The 20299-nt window shown below is 39.5% G+C and overlaps 1 protein-coding gene across 1 annotated transcript in view; it reads left to right on the top strand.

Moving 5' to 3' along the window:
- The window catches only part of MOK (MOK protein kinase), a 100943-nt gene extending 87501 nt beyond the window's left edge, over window positions 1–13442 (top strand). Inside the window, exons 8-13 of the mRNA XM_036751075.1 lie at window positions 1991–2092; window positions 3402–3575; window positions 4675–4789; window positions 10899–10913; window positions 13086–13277; window positions 13362–13442. Of these exons, the coding sequence (XP_036606970.1) occupies window positions 1991–2092; window positions 3402–3575; window positions 4675–4789; window positions 10899–10913; window positions 13086–13277; window positions 13362–13442 (679 nt within the window). The remainder of the gene's footprint in view (window positions 1–1990; window positions 2093–3401; window positions 3576–4674; window positions 4790–10898; window positions 10914–13085; window positions 13278–13361) is intronic.
- Window positions 13443–20299: the final 6857 nt, after the last annotated feature.

The raw sequence follows: 20299 nt of genomic DNA, 5'->3' as shown, positions 1-20299 counted from the left end.
TCTGTAAATCTGAAAGGCCACTATAGAAATGGTGGTAGTTGTTATCCGCAACAGTAGTAACACATTTTATTCTGTCCTGCCCTACCACTTGCAAATTAGTTTTCTGATGAAATCTCTAGATGAGACCCAAGCTGAATCTGGCACTCAAGGAAGGAAAGTTGGGCGAAATAGTGATGAGGATCCCTATAGTGGTCTTCAAGACTAGGCAAAGTTAGTCCCAAGAATGCCCAATAAATTAGCCATCTTGGTAACCCTGACCATTGGTGGCATGACATGGCATGGTAGAATGTCAAGGCTGGAGCTGGGTTTCTTGGTGAGGATTAGGTGGCTCTTATAGCTTTGATGAACAGACAAGATGAATTTGGGTAGAAAGTAAGGAGGAGAGAACAGTGGATAAACTTATAAAGGTGGCAATTAAGGAAAATAAAGGTGATTGGGGAAAAGAGGATTAGAAAGAATTGGAGATTAAGATAATATTAATCAGGACTACTACTTAAGAAATTTAGAAGTAAACAATAATTATATTTTTCTTAAGTTTTAAAATTTGCCAGGTACTTTCACATACATTTATATCATTTCATCTGAACCCTGTGAGGTGATGTGGCTGAGTGGGTAAAGAACTGGATTGATAGCCAAGACAATCTGGGTTCAGGCTTGTGATATTGTAGCCCGAGTGGCCTTTGTTTTCTTTGAGTGACTCATTGAGCATTGCTGGGCCATGCCTGTGAGCAGAGAACTTCCTGTGTGATGAGTCATGGGGCTGGCTGAGGGGAGGTGTTGACTCCAGAGCCACGCCCTATTGGGTGTTAACCTAGTCTACACTAGGGGGAGAGGCCAACTCAAGAACCAATCGGCTCTGGTCATTCAGGCGGCGCTCAATGATGTCAAAAACTCTATAAGAGGGGAGAGGACAGCTTGAAGAGCTCTCTTTTTCCTTTTCTGGTTGGCGCGGCAGCGGTGGGGAGCGTCACTCTGGGCCAGCCCTTGCTCTCGGGCTGAGCCCAGATGTTGGTAACTATGAATGGTATTGGGTCTGTCTGTTGATATTTGTAATTTGTTTGTATTTAGTACTGAAGTTTGGGGTGCTGGTTTTGTTTTCCCCCGAACTAAATGAAAGTTCTGAACTTCAGGGTGCTGGCTGTTTGTTCCCCTGAACTAGCGGACTGTAATCTGTATTTGGCCTGTCTGTTGATACTTGCCCACATGCTCCCCTGAACTAACTGAATGCTAGCGTTTTTTCCCCTGAACTAAATGAATGTTGTCTGTATGCTAACTGAATGCTGGATTAAAGTAAGCTGGTCAACCCCTTCACCGTGCTTTCTTTGTTTAAGCAGATAAAAAGAACCTGTGCTTTTCCGGCATGCTGGCAGCCTCCTGGGTGCATCTCATGCCCCCATAGAAGCTGCTAGCCGATTGTTAATACAGATATCTACTGGTTGTGTGACCCTGGGCAAGTCATTTAACCTTCCTAAGACTATAAGCTGCAGAGAATGTGCTGCTAATAGAGGGAGTTATCCTTATCTCCTTATCTATACTAGTGAAATCTCAAATCCAGACCCCATTTAATAACCCCATGACACAGTTAATGATAACTGGTGCTTATAGGGTACATAATGTTTTTACATACTTTTTCTTTTTTGACCTTCACAACCTCTAAGTTAGGCCGTACAATCAAATGCTTGTTTTTAGAGAAGGAAACTAAGGCTTAGATTAAGTGACTGCCCTCGAGGCAGCATAGTGTAAAGGAAAGGGCATTAGATTTGGTGTTGGAAGACCGAGTTCAAATCCTGACTCTTCTGTCTATCTGTGCAAATCACTTCTCGCTTTCTCATCTTTCTAAAATGAGAGGGTTGGGTCAGATCAGGGATTCTTAATCTCAAGTCCGTGGAGTCCTAAGGGGGGTTAGATGAGTGGAGGAGATGCTAGTAATTTATATACCTGTCATGGGAAAATAACTCCAAATGATTTCCCTGTTGTCATATTCTTTCAGTCTGCAGCCTCTGTTTCCTGGAGCTAATGAACTGGACCAGATCTCCAAAATCCACGATGTTATTGGCACACCTCCTCAGAAGACTCTTACCAAATTCAAACAGTAAGCACATGGTACCTTTCGCTTATGAACTTGCACATTGTTTTTTGAATTATAAGTCTAATGTTACTGACGTCATATTCCTAGCCCATTTCTTAGCTTTGCCCTACAAGAAACACGTAGAGGCAATGACCTTCTTTGTTAATTTAATTTCAGCTTTTTGATATATAGTCTTTTTTGACCTTACTATTCCTAATGTTTTGTAAGGACAATTCCTCTTTGTATAGGCATAGTTACTACAGAGACTGTGATTTTAAGTGGTACAGGGAGAGTTTGACCAGTTTCTGTGACCAGCATATTTTTGAGGATTTTGGTTTATCAGGAGGCTCTTTGAAAATCAGGGCCCAGAGTTTAAATGGTCACCAGTAAATATTTATATTGTACTTTGAGGCCCTTTGATGGAAATTGTTATATACATTCAGTATGTAAATATGTATACATTTTCTGGAATCTCCAGAAATATTTAGACAGTACTGAATGTGTTTCACAAAATTTTAGAGCTACAAAAAGTCTTAGATATCATGTAGTTCAACCTTCCCATTTTACAAAGGAGAAAACTTGGGAGGTAAAGGGACTTGGGAGACATTTGCTCCTGAGGCGGAGGGACCAAAATAATTATGGCTTAGGCATCTACAATTCTTTACAATGTTCAGCAGGCTTTCTTTACAACCACTAGCCACAAGCAGCCCAGGGAGGAAGGCAGAGCTAAAATTAGAAACCCGTTTGTGATTCATATTTACTCTGTAGTTGGTTCATTAAGGTATGTTACCACTGTATTTGGTGAAGGAATTGGCCAGCATTTTAATTAAAAATTATTTTATCATTCTTTGACATCTGCAGTATTGTTAATCTAGTAGAACAAAAGATTCTTGAGGGCAAGGACAATTCCGCAGTATTTAGGACAGTGCTTGTTACATAGTACTTAAAAAATGCCTGTTGAATGATCCATTTTCAACATGCTTAACATTTTCTTTCAGGCAGCTTAAAACTCATTTTTGAACTGGGCTTTCAGCACTGGGATGGGAGTTAGGAGACTGGTGTTTGAGCCCCAGTTTTGTCACAGATATGCTATGTGAACTGAAGTCCCTTTCCCTTCTAGACCTTGATTTCCCTATTTGTAAAACAAGAGGGTTGGACTCAGTGATCTCTAAGGTGGCCTCTAGTCTTATGACCTATAATTCCGATCTTTGCTGCCATGTTAAACCAGTGCAATTGTGAAGCTACACCCATCTCTTGGGAGATGTGATAGCTTACCAGCTGAACCCTCTCAATGATGACACTGTTGTTTATTATCATTGGGCTTTTAACACAGGTCAAGAGCTATGAGTTTTGATTTTCCTTTTAAAAAGGGATCAGGAATCTCTCCGATGACATCGACTTTGTCCCCTCAGTGCCTTTCTCTGATCTATGCAATGGTAGAATATGACCCAGATGAAAGAATCAGTGCCCACCAGGCGCTGCAGCATTCTTACTTCCGAGAACAAAGGTAGGCTTCTGACATCTTTGTTGGACACTGAGTCTGACTCCATCTAGAGGACCACTGCTGTGTAGCAGTGCCAGCAGCCTTCGGGGGCAAGAAGCCTCAAGAGGGTCACCGATTAGGGATGATCGGGATGAGTTGGACTAGAGTCTAATGAACTTCCTCTAGCCTCTATGATTTTATCATATGATTCCTGAGGTATGGCTCAAAACAGTGCATGCTTACAGTACTCTTTGATAGCAGCTGTTAATACAACTCATTTTTAGGGGGCAAATGACCACTGTTGGGATTTATTTGAGCATGGTCTTTCCTAAAAGCAGCTATTATACCTGGCATTCGATGTCCTAGTTGAGGTCTTTAAAAAATCTTACTCTGGCCCTCTTCAGGTGAATTGGCCCTCAATGTGGTAGTGTTAACATAAAACAAGAGGTGGGGAGTATTTTCTGTAAGGCAAAAAGTTCTCTTTTCAGGTGATACCAAGACTAATAGTCTTCTTCCTTTCTTATTGAATTAAATCATGTGATCATCTGTCTCGATGGGAGTAGAATGATACAATGAACCAATAGAAATAATGGAAACATACCTATTCCTAAAACTTTAGAAATCATTTGTTTTAGACAGTGCGAGGATCCTTCACAGCATGTTTTATTTTTACTTTAGATTATGATACATAAATTTCTAACAGCCTGTAGCAAATGTACATGTAGATAATTAGAACTGAATGTATTAGTTTAGAAAAGAATAATTATGTGCAGGTAGTGTGATTTTAAAGTCATGAGGTTTATTCTACACACAAACGTGAAAATCAGTTTCATCTCTTTATCATTCTACTACACTGTCATGTAATTGTGTACTAGATTGTGCCCAGCTGAATCGGTTAACTTTCCCATGGATACCTGAGCATGTACATATGTTACTATGAGATCTCTGGCTCCATGGTTCAGACTCTTACACTGAAATTGGTGAATCAGAGAAAGATAGTCCCTTGGCAGTTGCTGACAGCAGGTAAACTGAGGCATATCTTAAGACAGGGAAAGCATGTGGCTATGGTATCTTTGTCTACTGTTATACAGTAGAGGAACAGTTATATTTTTATTCATCATAGGGTATCAGAGAAGCAAGCTCTCGTAGCCCGCAGGAAAGTAGGATTGGCAGAACGTCTGAGAGAACCAGAATCACTCAGAAATGTGTGGCAGATTTCAAAGGAAGGAAAAAAGCAGGTAACACATTTTGTGACATCCTTGACCTTACACCTGACTGTTTCCTTCCCCATAAAGTGCTTGTTTTTAATACATGTCTCTTCCGTGGGACCTAAGAATCTGGAACTGATGACTATTTCAGAGACTTCTTGGTGGGAAGGCATACATGTAAATGAAGTATTGGCTAAGGCAGCCCCTCTCTGATTAAGCTTGAGAGAAATTTGGCAGTTGTTATGTCTGGATGATAGAGAACCACTGGCACAACTCACCCAAACCTTCCTATATCCTCCATCACAGGGAAAATATTCCTGTTGCAAAGAAGATGTTAAATTCGAACATCAGAGCTGTTGAAAGTGTATCTGTTTACTGGTTTTAACTCTCCTCTGGAATCTTATGAAAGCATTCATCTCTATCTTACCTTTTCCACCAGGCCTATACAAATCGCCTATACAAACAGCCCGTGGGCTGCTGTTGTGCAGGCCTGTATTACATGTCCCAAAATATTACTTCGTTTATAGTAGATGTAACCACTAAAGTCAGTGATTTAGAAACATTGAAAGAGATTAAATTTGCAGTGTGCCAAGTCTTAGTTTGGCATGGATGCTGCATATAATAGCTCTTTTCTTCAGGCTTTCAACATGTTTTCCTTAAAACAACCCAGTGAACTAGGCAGCACACGCATTACCGTTCCTACTTCATAGCTAAGGAGACGGAAACAGAGAGAGTTCTCTGGCCCCGGGGAAGGTAAAGAAATGTGGGACTCCTGATTCCAGGTGTGGCACTCTTTACGTCACCTTGCTTTACTCAGCCTTTTGCTGCCATTTGCTTGCTCTCTTTATAAATAGCTAGATAACTGCTCTTTTTGGTGAGTAGATATTCATACTTGGTTAATGGATATGTCCTTCCTCAATCAACTCTTCAGAGATACAGAAACCCGTGGGGTGACAGAGATCTGGAGGACGTACTGGACTGAAAATTCAGTATGAGTTAACAGTGTGTAGAAAAAAGCAGCAAAAAAAAAGTCCTCCCAAACTATGGGGATCCTTTTTTTTTTTTGCATCCAGGCCTGTAATTTCATGGTTATAGGGAGCTCTTGAGGAAAGTCCCTCTCCCAATGCAGATCAGCCCTTGTTCTGCCCCTTCGAGTCTTAGAGAGCTGCCTGGAGCACTGAGAGGTTAAGGGACTTGCCCAGGATCACACGTCCAGTACATGACAAAAACAGAGCTCCTGAGTCTGAGGCCAGCTTCCTCCATTAGCCATACTGCCTTTGATAACGTGTTCATTCGTAGCGGCGTGGTGTTCTGCGCAAAGGAGCTGATAGCCCTGCTGTACTTGTCCCCGATTAGAGGGCATTTGGAATATAATATTCGAGTCTTGAGTATCCCATTTTAGGTAGAGTATTAACAAAGTGGTGGGTGCAGTGGGGAAGACTGGAGACCATGTACCCTCCTTATGCAGAGCCTCATTATTCATTCTGTAACCCATGCCTCCATTTGTGTTAATAAACTTGATTTTTTGAGAGAGAAGGCCAAGTTGGGGGAAGGGAGCAAGCACTTATCAAGTACTTACTATGTACCAGACACATAGCTTTATAAATACTGTATCATTTGATCCTCACAACAACTGAGTTCCAGTCTCACTTACCTGCTTATTTAGACATTTCAAACTGGATGTCTGTTCGGTCTTATTTGCCATAAGTTTCCATCACTCTATCTCTTCTTCCACGTAGCTGCCAAAGGGCAGATCCAACCATATTCCTGCCTTATTTAATAAACTCCATTGGTTCCCTAATTACAACTAGTATCAAACATATACCCTTCTCTACAGCTTTTAAAGCCCTTTACAACCTGGCCCACCTTATCTATTCAGCATCACCACACATAACTCCCCTTCCTAGGCAGCTAGGTGGCTCAGTGGATAGAGCCCTGGGTCTGGGGTCAGGAAGGCCTGAGATCAAATCCAGTCTCAAACACTTACTGGGTGTGTGACCTTGAGAAATCACTTCTCTTCCATCTGCCTCAGTTTCTTCAGCTGTAAAATGAGGATACTGATACCTGTGAGTAGAGCTAAAATGAAGTGCTCAAGGTCATGAAGCTAGTTTGTAGTATGGCTGGGCCTCTTCCTAGTCCAGCGCTTTTGATTTTAATTTTTTGTTATTCTGAACTTGACAGACACCAATTTACATGAAAGTATGATATATAAAGAATAAGAAAAAAGATGGTTCTGAAAACCCAGCTCTCTACTATGTACACCTGTAAAAAAGTATGTAATAAATTCAGCATTGCTTCAAAGCTGTTCTGTTTATCGCCCCCTGAATTTCCTTCCATCTTCTTCAGTACATTTAAAAAAATACTTCACTGACCCTCTTTCTTTCTTTTGATACTTTTTCTTGGCATCGTTATCACTAGCTTCCATCTTTTCCCAAATTAAAAACCACATTCTGGTAACAAATAATTATAGTCAAGGAAAAGAAGTCTCTGTGTTGGCCACGTCCAGAAATCTGTATCGCATTCTGTGCCTCTAGTCCGCCACTTGTCTGTCAGGTAGCAGGATTCACTCTTGGTCCTTAGACTCATAGCTGATCGTTGCATTAATTACAGGTCTTAAGTCTTTTAAAGTTGTTTTTCATTTAAAAAAAAAAACTTTTAAGTCACTGAATATTCTGATTCTGCTCACTGTACCCTGCATCATTTCATACGCTTTCAAGTCTTTCAGAATTCTCTTAATCCATAGATTTCATCTTTTCTTATGGCATAATAATACTCCATTATATATGACATATATATTTATATACAGACAGTTCTCACTGTATACCTCTGTGTAAAGTGATTTTTATGTAACGCGAATTTGCCCATGGATGTGGGGAAGGGAGGGAGAGAGGGAAGCAGGAAAGGGGCTGCACACTTGTGGAAGGAGGGGCCAACACACAGTTTAAGAACATGTGGAGGCTGAGGACAGCCATGTGGGGGCCTGACCGGAGCTGAGGAAGAACATGTGGCAGGGAGACATGCGGGGGCTGGACATGGACATAGGTAAGGATCAGCAACATGCAGGGGCTGGAGACAGACATGCAGTCCCCAAGCACTGACGGACTGAAGAGAAGACATGCAGGGGTCACAGTGGCAGGCAGAGTGGAGCAGAGGACTCATCTCTGGCCGCATGGAGGTCTCAAGCCAAGTCCATCAGTGGCAGTAGTCTCTTGTTCTGCTTTCACTTGGAGGGGTTTTTAGTTTTCAGATTTTTGGGGGGGGGGGTGGGGGGAGGCTGCAGAGCACTGAGCCCCAGGGGCAGGAGTGGAGAGAGCACGAGAGAGCATAGTCCTACAGTAAAGTTAACGTAGGTGTTTTTTTGGAATGTGGATTTCTTTCAGAATTCTTTATGTAAAGTTGAATTTGTATAATGCAAATTCATGTAAAGCCATTCTTCTATTGGTGGTCATCCCCCTAGTTCTTTGCTACAACAAAAGTCTATTTTTGCATATCCGTGTTCTTTTCCTCTTTGATCTCTTTGGGGGTATATATCTAGTAGTGGTATTGCTAGATTAAAGAAAATTCATAATTTAATGATTTTGGAATTTTTTCAGTTGTTTTATCAGTCACGTTTAACTCTTCATGACCCCATTTGGGATTTTCTTAGTAGAGATACTAGAAATGGTTTGCCATTTCCTCCTCCAGATCATTTTATAGATGGGGAAACTGAGAAAAAAAGGGTTAAGTGATTTGCCCAGGGACACACAGCTAGTAAGTGTCTGAAGCTAGATCTAAACTCAGGAAGATGAGTCTTCCTGACTTTAGGCCCAGCACTTTATCCATTTATTGATTAAAATCTGTTGATTAAATATCTACTGATTAGAATCAATACAGTTAAAATTAGAAGTTAAAATTTTATATATACGTATATATATTTTTTATCTTTTCTTACTCACTACTTGTCAGAGATCTGTCATACCTAAGTTTTCTAAAATCTCATTCAGGTCCTTAATTTCTTTCTTGTCTACCTTTTTGTTAGTTTTGCATAGGTTCCCAGAGTGGGTGATAGCACCCCTTGGAGGGCACTGGAACGATCCGGGGGGGCAGTAGTAACCTCAGTTGCAATTAGAGAGCACTGAATAAAAATCAGGGGGAGGTGGAGGCATAAGGATAGAAGAGAAGAAAATTTTGAAAAACCATTCATACATGTTTCATCTGTTGTGTAACAGAGTTAAAGTCATAGCGATTACATTATTTTCCAAATAAACACACAAAATACAACTTATAACCAGTATCAGTGGTCAAGTCTACTAACAGGTCTTGAAAAGCAGGTGTTGGCAGACGAGTGTGTCGTGCATCGTCAGAAGTCCAGCATGCATTGGCAGGAATATGAGTGTTATGACTTGTTTATAATACAATACTATATAGTTACATGAGGCAATATTGCATCATCAAAATTTCAATGCAGGAAAACCCCACAAATTAACAATTATTAAATTTAAGATGTATCATTTTTAAAACAAATTATTTTTTTTTGAAATGACACAAATTAAAAAAAAACATTGAAGGGATAAAGAAAGAAGATTTCCAGGGGGGTGCTGAGTAATTTTTTTTTAAAAGGGAGCAGTAGGCCAAGTAAGTTAGGGAACCTCTGGTCTAGGTCTAAAAGGAGTTGGTTGAGGACCAAAACTGTTATCATTTTTCTATCTATTCCTGTAATTTAATTTTTCCTTTACACATGCCATTTGGTGCATATATTTTAAGTACTGATACCATTTTACTTTCTATGGTACCCTTTAGGATAATGCAGTTTTCCTGTTTATTTCTTTCAACCCTTTCTGTTTATTATTGCCTTATCTGAGATCATGAAGTTACTCCTGCTTTTTTGAATTCACCTGGAATTTAATAAATTCTTTTCCAGCCTCTCATTTTAATACTACGTGTACTTATATGTTTCAAGTCTGTTTCTTCCAAACAGTATGTTTTTGGATTCTGTTCTCATCTATTTCATGGGTGTTTATCACATTCAAGTTATGAATGTTAACTGTGGATTTGCCTACCTCATACTTTTTTATATTTTTCCCTCTTTGCACTAGCTACCTCTATGTAAAAAGGAGATAAAAGGAGTATGATTAACATTAGTGATCTACAATTGAAGCAACCTACTTATACTCCATTGCTCTTCCTCGCTACTTCTTCTATATCTTCATCTCTACTTTTTACTGTTTCTTTCTTTTCTCCTAATTCTCCCTTCACAGTCAAGCCTCTGAAGTTGAAATTGGTTTTGCTTCTGACTGTTCCCTCTGACTCTGCCTCCCTTCTCCCTGTCTTTGCCCATTTCCATTTAGTCTGTTTCAATATCAAACTCTTGTATATCTGTGTTGTTTCTTTTCAGTCATTTCAGTCTTGCCCAACTCTTTGTGACCCCATTTGGGGTTTTCTTGGCAAAAACATTGGAATGGTTTGCCATTTCCTTCTCTAACTCATTTTACAGATGAAGAAACTGTGGCAAACAGGGTTAAGTGACTTGCCCAGGGTTACAAGTTTCTGAGGCCAGATCTGAATTCAGGAAGATGAGTGTTCCTGACTTCAGCCCCAGTGCCACCTAGCTGTCTGTATTTCTGTTAACTCTCCTATATCAGATTTGAATGAGGATCCCCCCCATCCTTCCTTCATATAGACTGTAAGCTCCTTGAGGACAGGAGCTATCTTTTGACTCTTTTTGTATACTCAGTACTTAACACAGCCTGCACATAGTAGGCACTTAAATGTTTACTGATTGATTGTATATTCTCATGGCACACCTCAGTTATGAGAAATGGTGTATTCCACCCCCTTTTTTCTTTCCAGGTATATTTCTTTTTCCTTCTCTTTTCTCGCTTCTCTGAAGACCTCCAGATAGGACATTTTAAAAAAAAATTAAAAAAACAAACAAACAGAAGAGAATAAAAGGAAGGCCAGAGGGAAAGAGACAAGTAGGTTAGATTTGAAAGTTACATGTTGAATTTACTTAAAATGAAAAGAAGTCTACACAACAGAGATTTACAGTTTTATGTGCCGTCCTTTTTTTTTTTTTTGTTCTACTTTATTTATAAAAATGCTAATTTTTTTTGGTGGTTAAGTTCAGAATAAAGAAAAAAAATACAAAATTTGTGCTCAGCTCCAGTCTTTGAAGGTTCTGTGTTCTATTAGAGGCCCATTTTTTTTCAACCTCAGTCTTTCATGGTAAGTTATTCTCAAGCCTTTATTGTTAGGAAGGTTGTATTTCAAGATTTCTTTCTAGTTGTGGTTGCCAAGTCTTGTGTGATTCTGAGTGTGGTTATTTGGTTTGTGAACCCTTTCTGGATTTCATGCTTTGATGTTCTTGGGAATTTTCATTTGGGGTTTCTTTTAGGAGGTGACTGGTCCATTATTTCTTTTTTCACTTGATCCTTTGGTTCTTATAGATCCTGGGCAGTTTTTATTTAAGATTTATTGAAATATAGTATCCAGCTGTTGGTCTGCCTGTTCAAGTCCTAGTTTCCAGGGCGTTTGACGATTGTCACATCACCTCTCATCGTGATGCCTTTTTCACAGTGAGCTGTTTGAGGATACCGTTTTTTCCCTGTTGTTTTCGGTCTTTTGATTCTGCCTTAATATTTCTTATTTTTTAAAAGTGTCATTGATTTGTTTGGTTTATTCTACTTTTCAGGAATTCTGTTACTTGGGTAAGAATTTCCACCTTCTTTCTGAGCTATTTATTCTTCCAGTTCTTTTTTATAGACTTCTTATTTATAATTTCATTTTTTAATCTCTTGCTTCATTTCTTCCAGACACTCTTGTAAGTTGTTATTTTTATTTTCCCTGAGGCTTGTAGTTGTTGTGTTTTTACTTTTGTCTTCTGGGTTTGTCTTTCAAGTTTCTCTGGGGTCAACACATATTTTCCTCATAGTGTTCAGTAGGTTCTTCTGTTTACTATTATCTCCAGCGAGCCCCATTCCTTCCTGCATTCTTCCATTTGGTCAGACCCTGTTTACTTCTGATTTCAGTCTACTGGATTGGTCTCCCTAACTTCCACTTTCCCTGGTATGCCAGAATGCTGGCAGGTTTTAAGCCTGTGGTCTTCCGGGCTCTCTGGAGACTTTTGGTAAGTCAGTCAACAAGCATTTTTTAAGCATTTACTGTATGCTAGGTGTTGTGCTGAGGCACTGAGAATATGAATTAAAAAAGAGACAGCCCCTGCCCCCAAGGAGCTTACATTCTAATGGTTGAAGACCACATACAAATGGAAACGGAAAAGGGTAGTAGTCAGAGGGGGTTGAGGAAGATACCCACCACATAGGCATAACGGAGAAGTCCAGATTGTAGTGAGAGATGTGGTGAGAAATGAGATGTTTGGCCCGATTGCCAACTTTAAATGGAGGTTCTAGGAGGAACCATCTAAATCAGAAGGAGGAGCTTCAGGGAGAAGGGTAATTCCAGAGCTGAAGTGATTTTTCAGGACTAAGAAGTTTCTCTTCTCATGCATGATAGAGAAGTCTGGATAGTAGTCCGGAAAGGTGGGGGCAGGGAGGGGAGAAGCGAGGGGAAGGAATGATCTTGGTCTGAGAGCTGCCAACTCCTGACCCCTCCCGCCCCCTTTGACTTAGTCATGGGAGCACTTGAGGCTTGCTGTCCTAGATAAAGAGCACTACAAGCTTCAGATGCCCTAGGCCTAGGAGGATCTCAGGATTGGCAAGCTTCTGACTTATTTACCTGTGCTCACCTTGGCTTTTCTGGCAGGGCCTCTTTCTCTGTGTCTTTTTGTGAAGTCTTGGGCTGGATGAAGATGCAGTGTAGGCTGTCTTTGGATTTATTGACCATTCTTTGGTCTAGCATATGTGGGAGAGCTGGCTGTTTTTCTTACCATTCCCATAGTCATCTTAACTGTAAGGGCTTTTCCCATTATTATTGTACTGTCTCATCTCCTCTGGATATACAAACGATACATGTTTTGGTTTAACGGTCAGTCATGGTCCGTTTATAGTCACATCCTGCCTATGAAATCGTTTGGGTGTAACATAAAATAGAGGGCTCTGCAATACTGCTTCTAGAAAGGAAAAAGGAACCAGTTATTTCATGGAACCATAAAATGTTACAGCTTGAAAGACCTGAGCAATATTTCATCTCATCTGGTTCAGTTCTTCCACCCTACAGATGAGGAAACGGCAGCCCAGAGAGGAGGCACTTGCCCAAGGCGACATAACTAGTACTATAGTCTGGACTGAAATCCAGATTTCTTGTCCTTCTGTCCAAGACTTTTTTTGCCTAGATCATAGTAAAATGACCTTCACTATGTGTGTATGTTTTAAACAAACAGTATCTGAAGCAAGTGGAAGAACGCTCGGAAAGGCAGGGATCCACCTGTCCGGTGGAACTCCCCAAACTGAAGGTCTCTGGAGTAACCACACTGACATCTTACTCCAGCCCTACCACCCTGCGTGCTGTTCTTAGTGGCTCTGGGACAAGTGGAAAAGTCCCTATCTTAAAGCCTCTGAAATACATTGGAACAAACAAGAAGGTACCGATTCTGACTTGTTCTTTATCAAACTATTCTCAAAGCCTGTGAGTCTTTACTTGAACATGTCTATAATTTCTTTAACAGACAGATACACAGAAGGACATTAAGTCTAACATGAAACAATACCGTTTGCCCACGATAGAAAGAAAAAGTGGAGGATACTGAGCAGCTTGTCTTATTTCCAGATACTTGGATTAGAAAACCAGGCATGAATGGAAGCAGAGAAACAGAATCAACGATGCTTCTGTAATGTAACAGAGGGGCTTTGGGGAGCAGACAAGTGACAGTGCCTTACCTGGAGGCTCCCTGAAGTTCTCGAGGACCTTCACAATATAGGCACGAGATGGTTAAAGGCTATGTCTAGTCAGCACTTGTAGCTTTCCTGAAAAGATGTCAAATGTTTAGCAGATCAGAAACGCACTTTGTATTTGCACCTTCTAAATGCATGTACTGTATTTTCCATTTCAATGGATTTGTGAAAAGCATCAGATTCTAGGGTTTTTATTTCATTTTAGTGGGGTTAAGACTTTTTTTTTGGAGGGAGGAGGGCATTTTGTAATTTTTTTATACAAAAGTCAAAACAGGTAAACAAGGTTTTTGTATTATGTGTTATTTATATCTTGGCCCTCTTGAACTGTGAGCTCTGTGCATTTTATAACTTGTTTGTTTGAAAACGTTAAGCTATTAGAACATTACCAACAGTAATATCTGAATAACTACAAAGCTCTTGTGTTGAATGTTTTATGGATTATGTTACTGGAAACAACTGATTGATATTAAAGAATAAGCTATGATATTTTTTAATTCTAAAGATCAATCTGTGTCCTTGTGAATCCCTTCAGCCTTATTTTAACGCTTCTGATAGCATACAAAGTAGTGAAACGTGACAGTCACAAGGACTTCCGCAATGTTTAATTTTGTTTTATTTGACATATTAAAGGAATAAATAAAAACCTTTCTTATGGAAGTACACATTGTTCCTGCTAAGAGCTTGATTCTGCTACATTTGGGTAAGTTCAATCATATAATCATTAGAATTGAATTTAGGTCCTCTCTCTGAAGATGCCACAGTCCTCAACTCCGTGTATGACACAGAATAGGCTTTTTCCCGTTGATCTCAAAATGACATTTCCAAGTTGAAGGTAAAATGCTTTGTTTCTTTTGTAGTTCATCTTTCTTTAAAAACAAACCAACCAACCAACCCATAATTCAGGCAGACCAAGCCTGCCATCATTGTGAATGCCATGAAAACATGCTATCATGATGAGGACCAAGTGGGTTCACACTCAGGGGGTAATGCTGGGACCCAGTGCCAACAATCATTGGGTTGGTGTTTCAGGTAAGTAGCTGAATGATGTTGCTTTTTGGTTATAATGTATCAGTCACACTGTTTTGAAATGACATTGGCGGGAGCAACACTATAAGGTTGTGTTTCTTCCTTGTTTCTCAGTGGAAGCCAGGACTTGATTGAAGGTTTTTCACATTTTTGCAGTGTCAGGTACCGTATAAAGCCTAGCATGAAATACTCTCCTTTCTCATATCTAAAGCTCCATTATAGAGAATATTGGTACCTTGTTATGATAAATAGTAACATCTTATTTCCACAACTATGCAATGAGGTAAGTGGTACATGGGTTTTATCTCCACAAGAAAACTGAGGCTCTGATTAGTGACTCGGCCAGATTGGGGCTTAGACCCAGGTCTTCTGTCCACAGTGCTTTTCCTACTTCACCAGTGTTTTGGCCAGATCCCTGGATGAGAAATGTGACAGTTGATCCAGTTCTCTCCTATTGTTTTTCCAAATACAATTACCTGCTTAGGGATGACATTGTGATGTGTGCATAATTTTTTTTTTTTTTGCCACAAATATTTTCTAAAATTTAAAACCTCTAGTTATTGTCTCAAGTTGTGATTCTTCAATTCTTAGGTTCTCCAGCCCTCTATATTAATCTAAATCGAATGAATACTTTTCAGTAGTACCTTGAAACCTAGTCCATGATAATAATGCTTACATGGAGCTTCTCAGTAGATTAAAATACTTGGAAGGATTACTAGACTTTAAATTATGTCAAAAGAAGGAAAATCAGTTTAGACACTATATAAACAGAAATCAGTTTTAACCCTGGTTTTAGATTAACACTGATTTCAGCATAATGCAGAAAGTTTTGTTGGTTATCTGGCTACTTGAAGGCAGAGGGATAATGAAACAGGATAAATTCATTGTGTTTTATCTTTCATGCTCTGCAGGGCTAGGGCTTCTGTCAGTTTTGCTCTAAGGACAAAGATTCCTAAAATTATCAGTTATCCTGCTTTAGGTTTTTCTAGAACTTCGAACTAATAGGTAGGAAAACTTTTAGTGAATGTTGAAAGGGAACCAAATTACATACCAAAGAACCAAATACACCATCAGCAGGAATTAAAAACTATTACAGACACCACATCCAAGAACAGTATAGATTATATTTGTCATATATGAACAGGAGCTTATGGAAATCATGTGATTGAGGTTTTTTTTTTACCCCCTTTTAAAAAGGTGGGGGAACCTGAGAACAGAATTTTTTTTTTTTTTTGGAGGGTGGAAGGCAGGGCAATTAGGTTTAAGTGACTTGCCCAAGGTCACACAGCTAGTGTGTCAAGTGTCTGAGACTGAATTCTAACTCAGGTCATCCTGGCTCCAGGGCTGGTGCTCTACTCACTGCGCCACCTAGCTGCCCCCAAGACAGCTGAATTCTTTAGGACTTGGTTTATGTTAATTTGTCCCAAGGTTGGTCACTGTCTAGGAATATAATTTGAAATATCCAAGTACTAGGTTTACTAAGCCAGAGCCTAGTACAATGGCTAGCATGTGGGAGATGCTTAATAAACATTTAAGAAAATTCTCATCCTTTATAAAATTATATAAACAAGGGGTTCTTAACCTGGGGTCCACTGGGGGTTTATGAACTTGCTTGGGAAAAATACCTTTTCATTTTCACTAACCTCTAACTGAAGTTAACATTTTCTTCAATTATTTAAAAACATTATTCTGAGAAGACGAACATTGGGCTTCACCAGACTGTGGAATGGGTTCCATGACACACAAAAAAGTTAAGAACTCCTGATATAAGCAATGGTGACAGAATCTTCATAAAGGTCTGTAGCACGGTCAGAGAGATCAAATCAAAATGTTGTCAATTTGCAGATGCTGGTTACCAAGAAACAAGCATGACTGAAACTGGTCTGCCCTTCACCCTCAAAAGACAAACGGCCCACCAGTTTCGGGGGAAAAGATGGCAGAGGGAGGTGCAAGAACCACTCCCTGCAGGAGGCAAACTTTTAAAGCTGTAGAAGGTAAACAGTAGTTGCTTCATTATGATACCAAGTCAGGGCCACCTTGTATGACAAGATGCTGCTCCAGGTGAGAAGGTGTTGGCATGAAGCAACGAAGACACCGGCACTTACTCGGTTCTCTGGCACCCATTTGGTAAGTGAATGTTTCCTTCCTTATTCTGGTTTGACAGCTGACCTGTACTCTTGCTAGTGAGATGCCCATTCTCCAGTCCAATTTGTAGTGACAAAGAGAAACTACCTACAGCATCACTGGGCAGCAAAATTCTGTCAAGTTACCCCAGACCAAAGCAGGTGTTTCCATTCTCCTGTTCACTGACCTTTATGGGTTTTAGAGTAGCCAATGGAATCTTTCCATGGATTTAGGATTACAGGATTTACAAATGGAAGCAAAATCTAAGACTAACCCCTCCAACAGGAAGAAAATGAGGTCTAGAGACATGAGATAAATTAGCCGAAGTAGTAGCTGAGCTGGTTCTCAGATCCAAATCCTAGGGCTCGTTCCAGTATGTGATGCTGCCTCAAACTCAATTATGGAATAGAGAGACCTCCCTCTGGATTCATGACACGTATGTTAGTCTCAAACTTTAGAGGTGGAAAAAGTGAGGCAAAAAGAAGGGAAATGACTTCTCCAAGATTGCAGGTAAATGCACAGCCCATCTAGGAATAGAGAACCCAGTACTATTCCCACTACACTGCCTTTATACTCAGTTCTACATTCCCCTTCCATCACTAGTTACTCACTGAACCTATCTTCAGAAATGGGACTGATTCCAGGGTTCTGCAGTGAGAGCAACGGGTCTTTGCTGAGTTCCAAAGGGGAGACGTAAATAAGGAAAACTGAAGTTTGTCCCTTGGGAAGAGCAAAATAGTGGACTATTAATAATCTAAAGGCATGTCTTTTATTCTAAATCAACTCAAACTTGAATCCCTGAAAGACTGCTCTAGGATCAGAAGTCTTAAATTTTAGAACGATTACACTGAGCTTCTACCAGCCCTTAAAAAAAAGTTCTATTTTCCTCAGCCTTAGGCCTTTTCTTCCTATATCCCTCTCCCATTCTAATTTTCCAATATTTATAAGAATGTTTATGCCTTTAGTGACCAAGAGTAATTATTTTTTGCCTCTATGCCTAAACTGACTAAAATTTGAGTCAGATTTAAAATTGCAGGCGTGTGTCCTGTGTTGTACGCACAGTGGTAGAGTGGAGTGCTGGGCCTGGTGTCAGGAAGCCATGACTTCAATACAGCCTCAGACATTTACTAGCTATGAAACTAGGCAGGTCACTTAACCTGTCTGCCTCATTTTCTCCAAATGTAAAATGGGCTACTTGTGAGAGTCAAATAAGATAATTGGCACTTAAACAACTGTTTATTCCCTTCTCCTTTTAAGGATGATAACGTACAAGAAATTTAAATGGTTGATTCTAAGTGTGGTTAGGATTAGACTCAATTTGTTTTGCACCAGGGGACAGTTAGGACTGTGGAGTTGGAGTGTGGTGGAGTTCTGAGAATATGAGTGGAAGTTATAAGAATATAAATTTTAGCTCAGTACTTTCTAACAGTCAGGAATATCCCACAATGGAATAGGCTGAGTCTTATCATGGTCGGTAAAGCATTGAGAGATAGATATAAAATGTTTACAACCTAACACTTTACATAATCTGGAGAAGGCTGACTAGGGATCAGCTTTATGAAAGAGGACTAGAAAAATAGAGGCTTGAACTAGGGTTAATTGTTTCTAAAGGAAGCTGACATATGAACACTTTCAGTTTGACCACGGTCATTGGCAAAGCAACATCCTTCATCACACAGAAGATAACAGTTGTCACGATGCTGTACACTAGTGGTGTCAGACTTATGGCCAGCTGGCCACAAACTTCCAAGTGCAGTTTCAACAGATTAAAATGTAACTGGGAAATATTTAACAAAATACATAAAAATACAATAAAGCATAGATCATATTACACTTTAAGTCAATGTGCAAGTTGTAGGAATCCTTGTGTATGAACTAGTTGTCCCTGTTTGTGAGTGTGTCACCATTGCTGTAGAGCACAAACAACTATACCTAGCCTAGATGATTCTCTCAAGTAGAGTATAATTTAAGTAATTAAATGTTCACAAAACCACAAGGTCAGGCCAGAGTATCTTTAGTATTTAATATGCATGATTATTGTCCTGGATGTCATTCGATTTTCCATCTGTAGTTTCCTACAAATGGATGGGAAATATACAGTTTGAATATGACACAGTATGCCAAACCTGCCTAAGACATCACTATTCTTACAAGTGGGAAAAACTCAAGTTAGGTGTCTAAGGAAGAGCCAGGTTTTGGTTTGTTTTTTTATTTTGCATACTTTAAGATTCTGTTTAAACTGCTGGTAATTTCATGTTTCTTAAAATGTTGGTGGTGCTTGTGTCAAAGAACATCAAAAATGATTTGTCATATGGTACAAGCTAGAAATTAACCATGAAAGACATTTTTCCATTCCTCTTATGTCTTTCATAATAGCTCATAACTACAATGTGTAGTAAATATTTTAATATTCAGATGTAACTGTAATTGCTCCACCTGTACAACAAATCCCGCAGTGCCTTGATTAAAAATGCCACATATGTTGAATACTTTTGTAGCCTTCATTTGGATGTTTGATTAAAAATGATGCCAAAGTTTTGAGCTTCTAGAATCTGGACCCGTCTCTTGATTTTTCAGACTTGGATCTTCAGTAAGATGACCATAGTGTACTTTTTGCATATGTCCTAGGACTAAGATTGACCAGTTTCCCTGTCCTGGAATAGACGTCCAAATTATCCACACAGGTAAGGAGAGCAGTAGGGCGAGCCTCCTCAGTTACTATCTGGTCCGTACGTTTCAATTTGAGGAGAGAGATTTAGTTAAATCTTTGGCCTTTTGATCCACCAAGAGCATTGGGGTACTTAGTTGTTAAAGGTAAATTCCATCACTCCAAACCCGTAATACCTAGTGTGACGCTAACCCAATGAAACAATCACATGGACTTATGCCCTGTTCCATATTTTAGGGAATACGGTATAGAACGCATCCTGTACTTTTAACTAATGAAATCCTTGTCTTTTCTAGGAATTTTAAACTTTCACTTATGGTGATAAATGATCATAGTAACATCAAATGAAATAGTTATTTCACATGGTTTTGTTGCTTTATGGTTTAGGTTTTCACCAAATAAACACCCAAAAAGGTAAAATTGTATATGACTTTTTTAATGAGAAATATTTTTCTACTTGGCAATTGCTGGAGTGACAATTTTTCTGGAGGATATTATACAAATATGTTTGGAAAGAACCTGAGATAAAGGGTCACTTGTATGCAACTTAATTGGTTTAAAAGAAAAAAATTAGACCTGAGAAATGATTAGACATCTCGGATCATCTTACGTTTGATCGATTAGCGTGAAAAGCACCTTTATGTTGATCCTTGGCCGTGCTGAGATTTCCGTAAGGTTTCCAAATGCACACTGACCGTACAGTCGTAATCTGATTTTTGACCTCCGAAGACACGTCATTAACTAGGATTATAGATCTTTGCACAAAAGGATTAACGTTGTCAGACAAAGGGACTGAATGGTAAACTTAAAAAGCACAAACTCTGAAGATTCCATGTCATAACACACAAAGGCCTTTGTAGAAAAGAACGGAAGGGAGAGACTGAGTTTTAGAGA

Source organism: Trichosurus vulpecula, chromosome 3 (assembly GCF_011100635.1).
Source record: "Trichosurus vulpecula isolate mTriVul1 chromosome 3, mTriVul1.pri, whole genome shotgun sequence".
NCBI classification, from domain to species: Eukaryota; Metazoa; Chordata; class Mammalia; order Diprotodontia; family Phalangeridae; genus Trichosurus; species Trichosurus vulpecula.
This window is presented reverse-complemented; position numbering and strand designations above follow the sequence as displayed.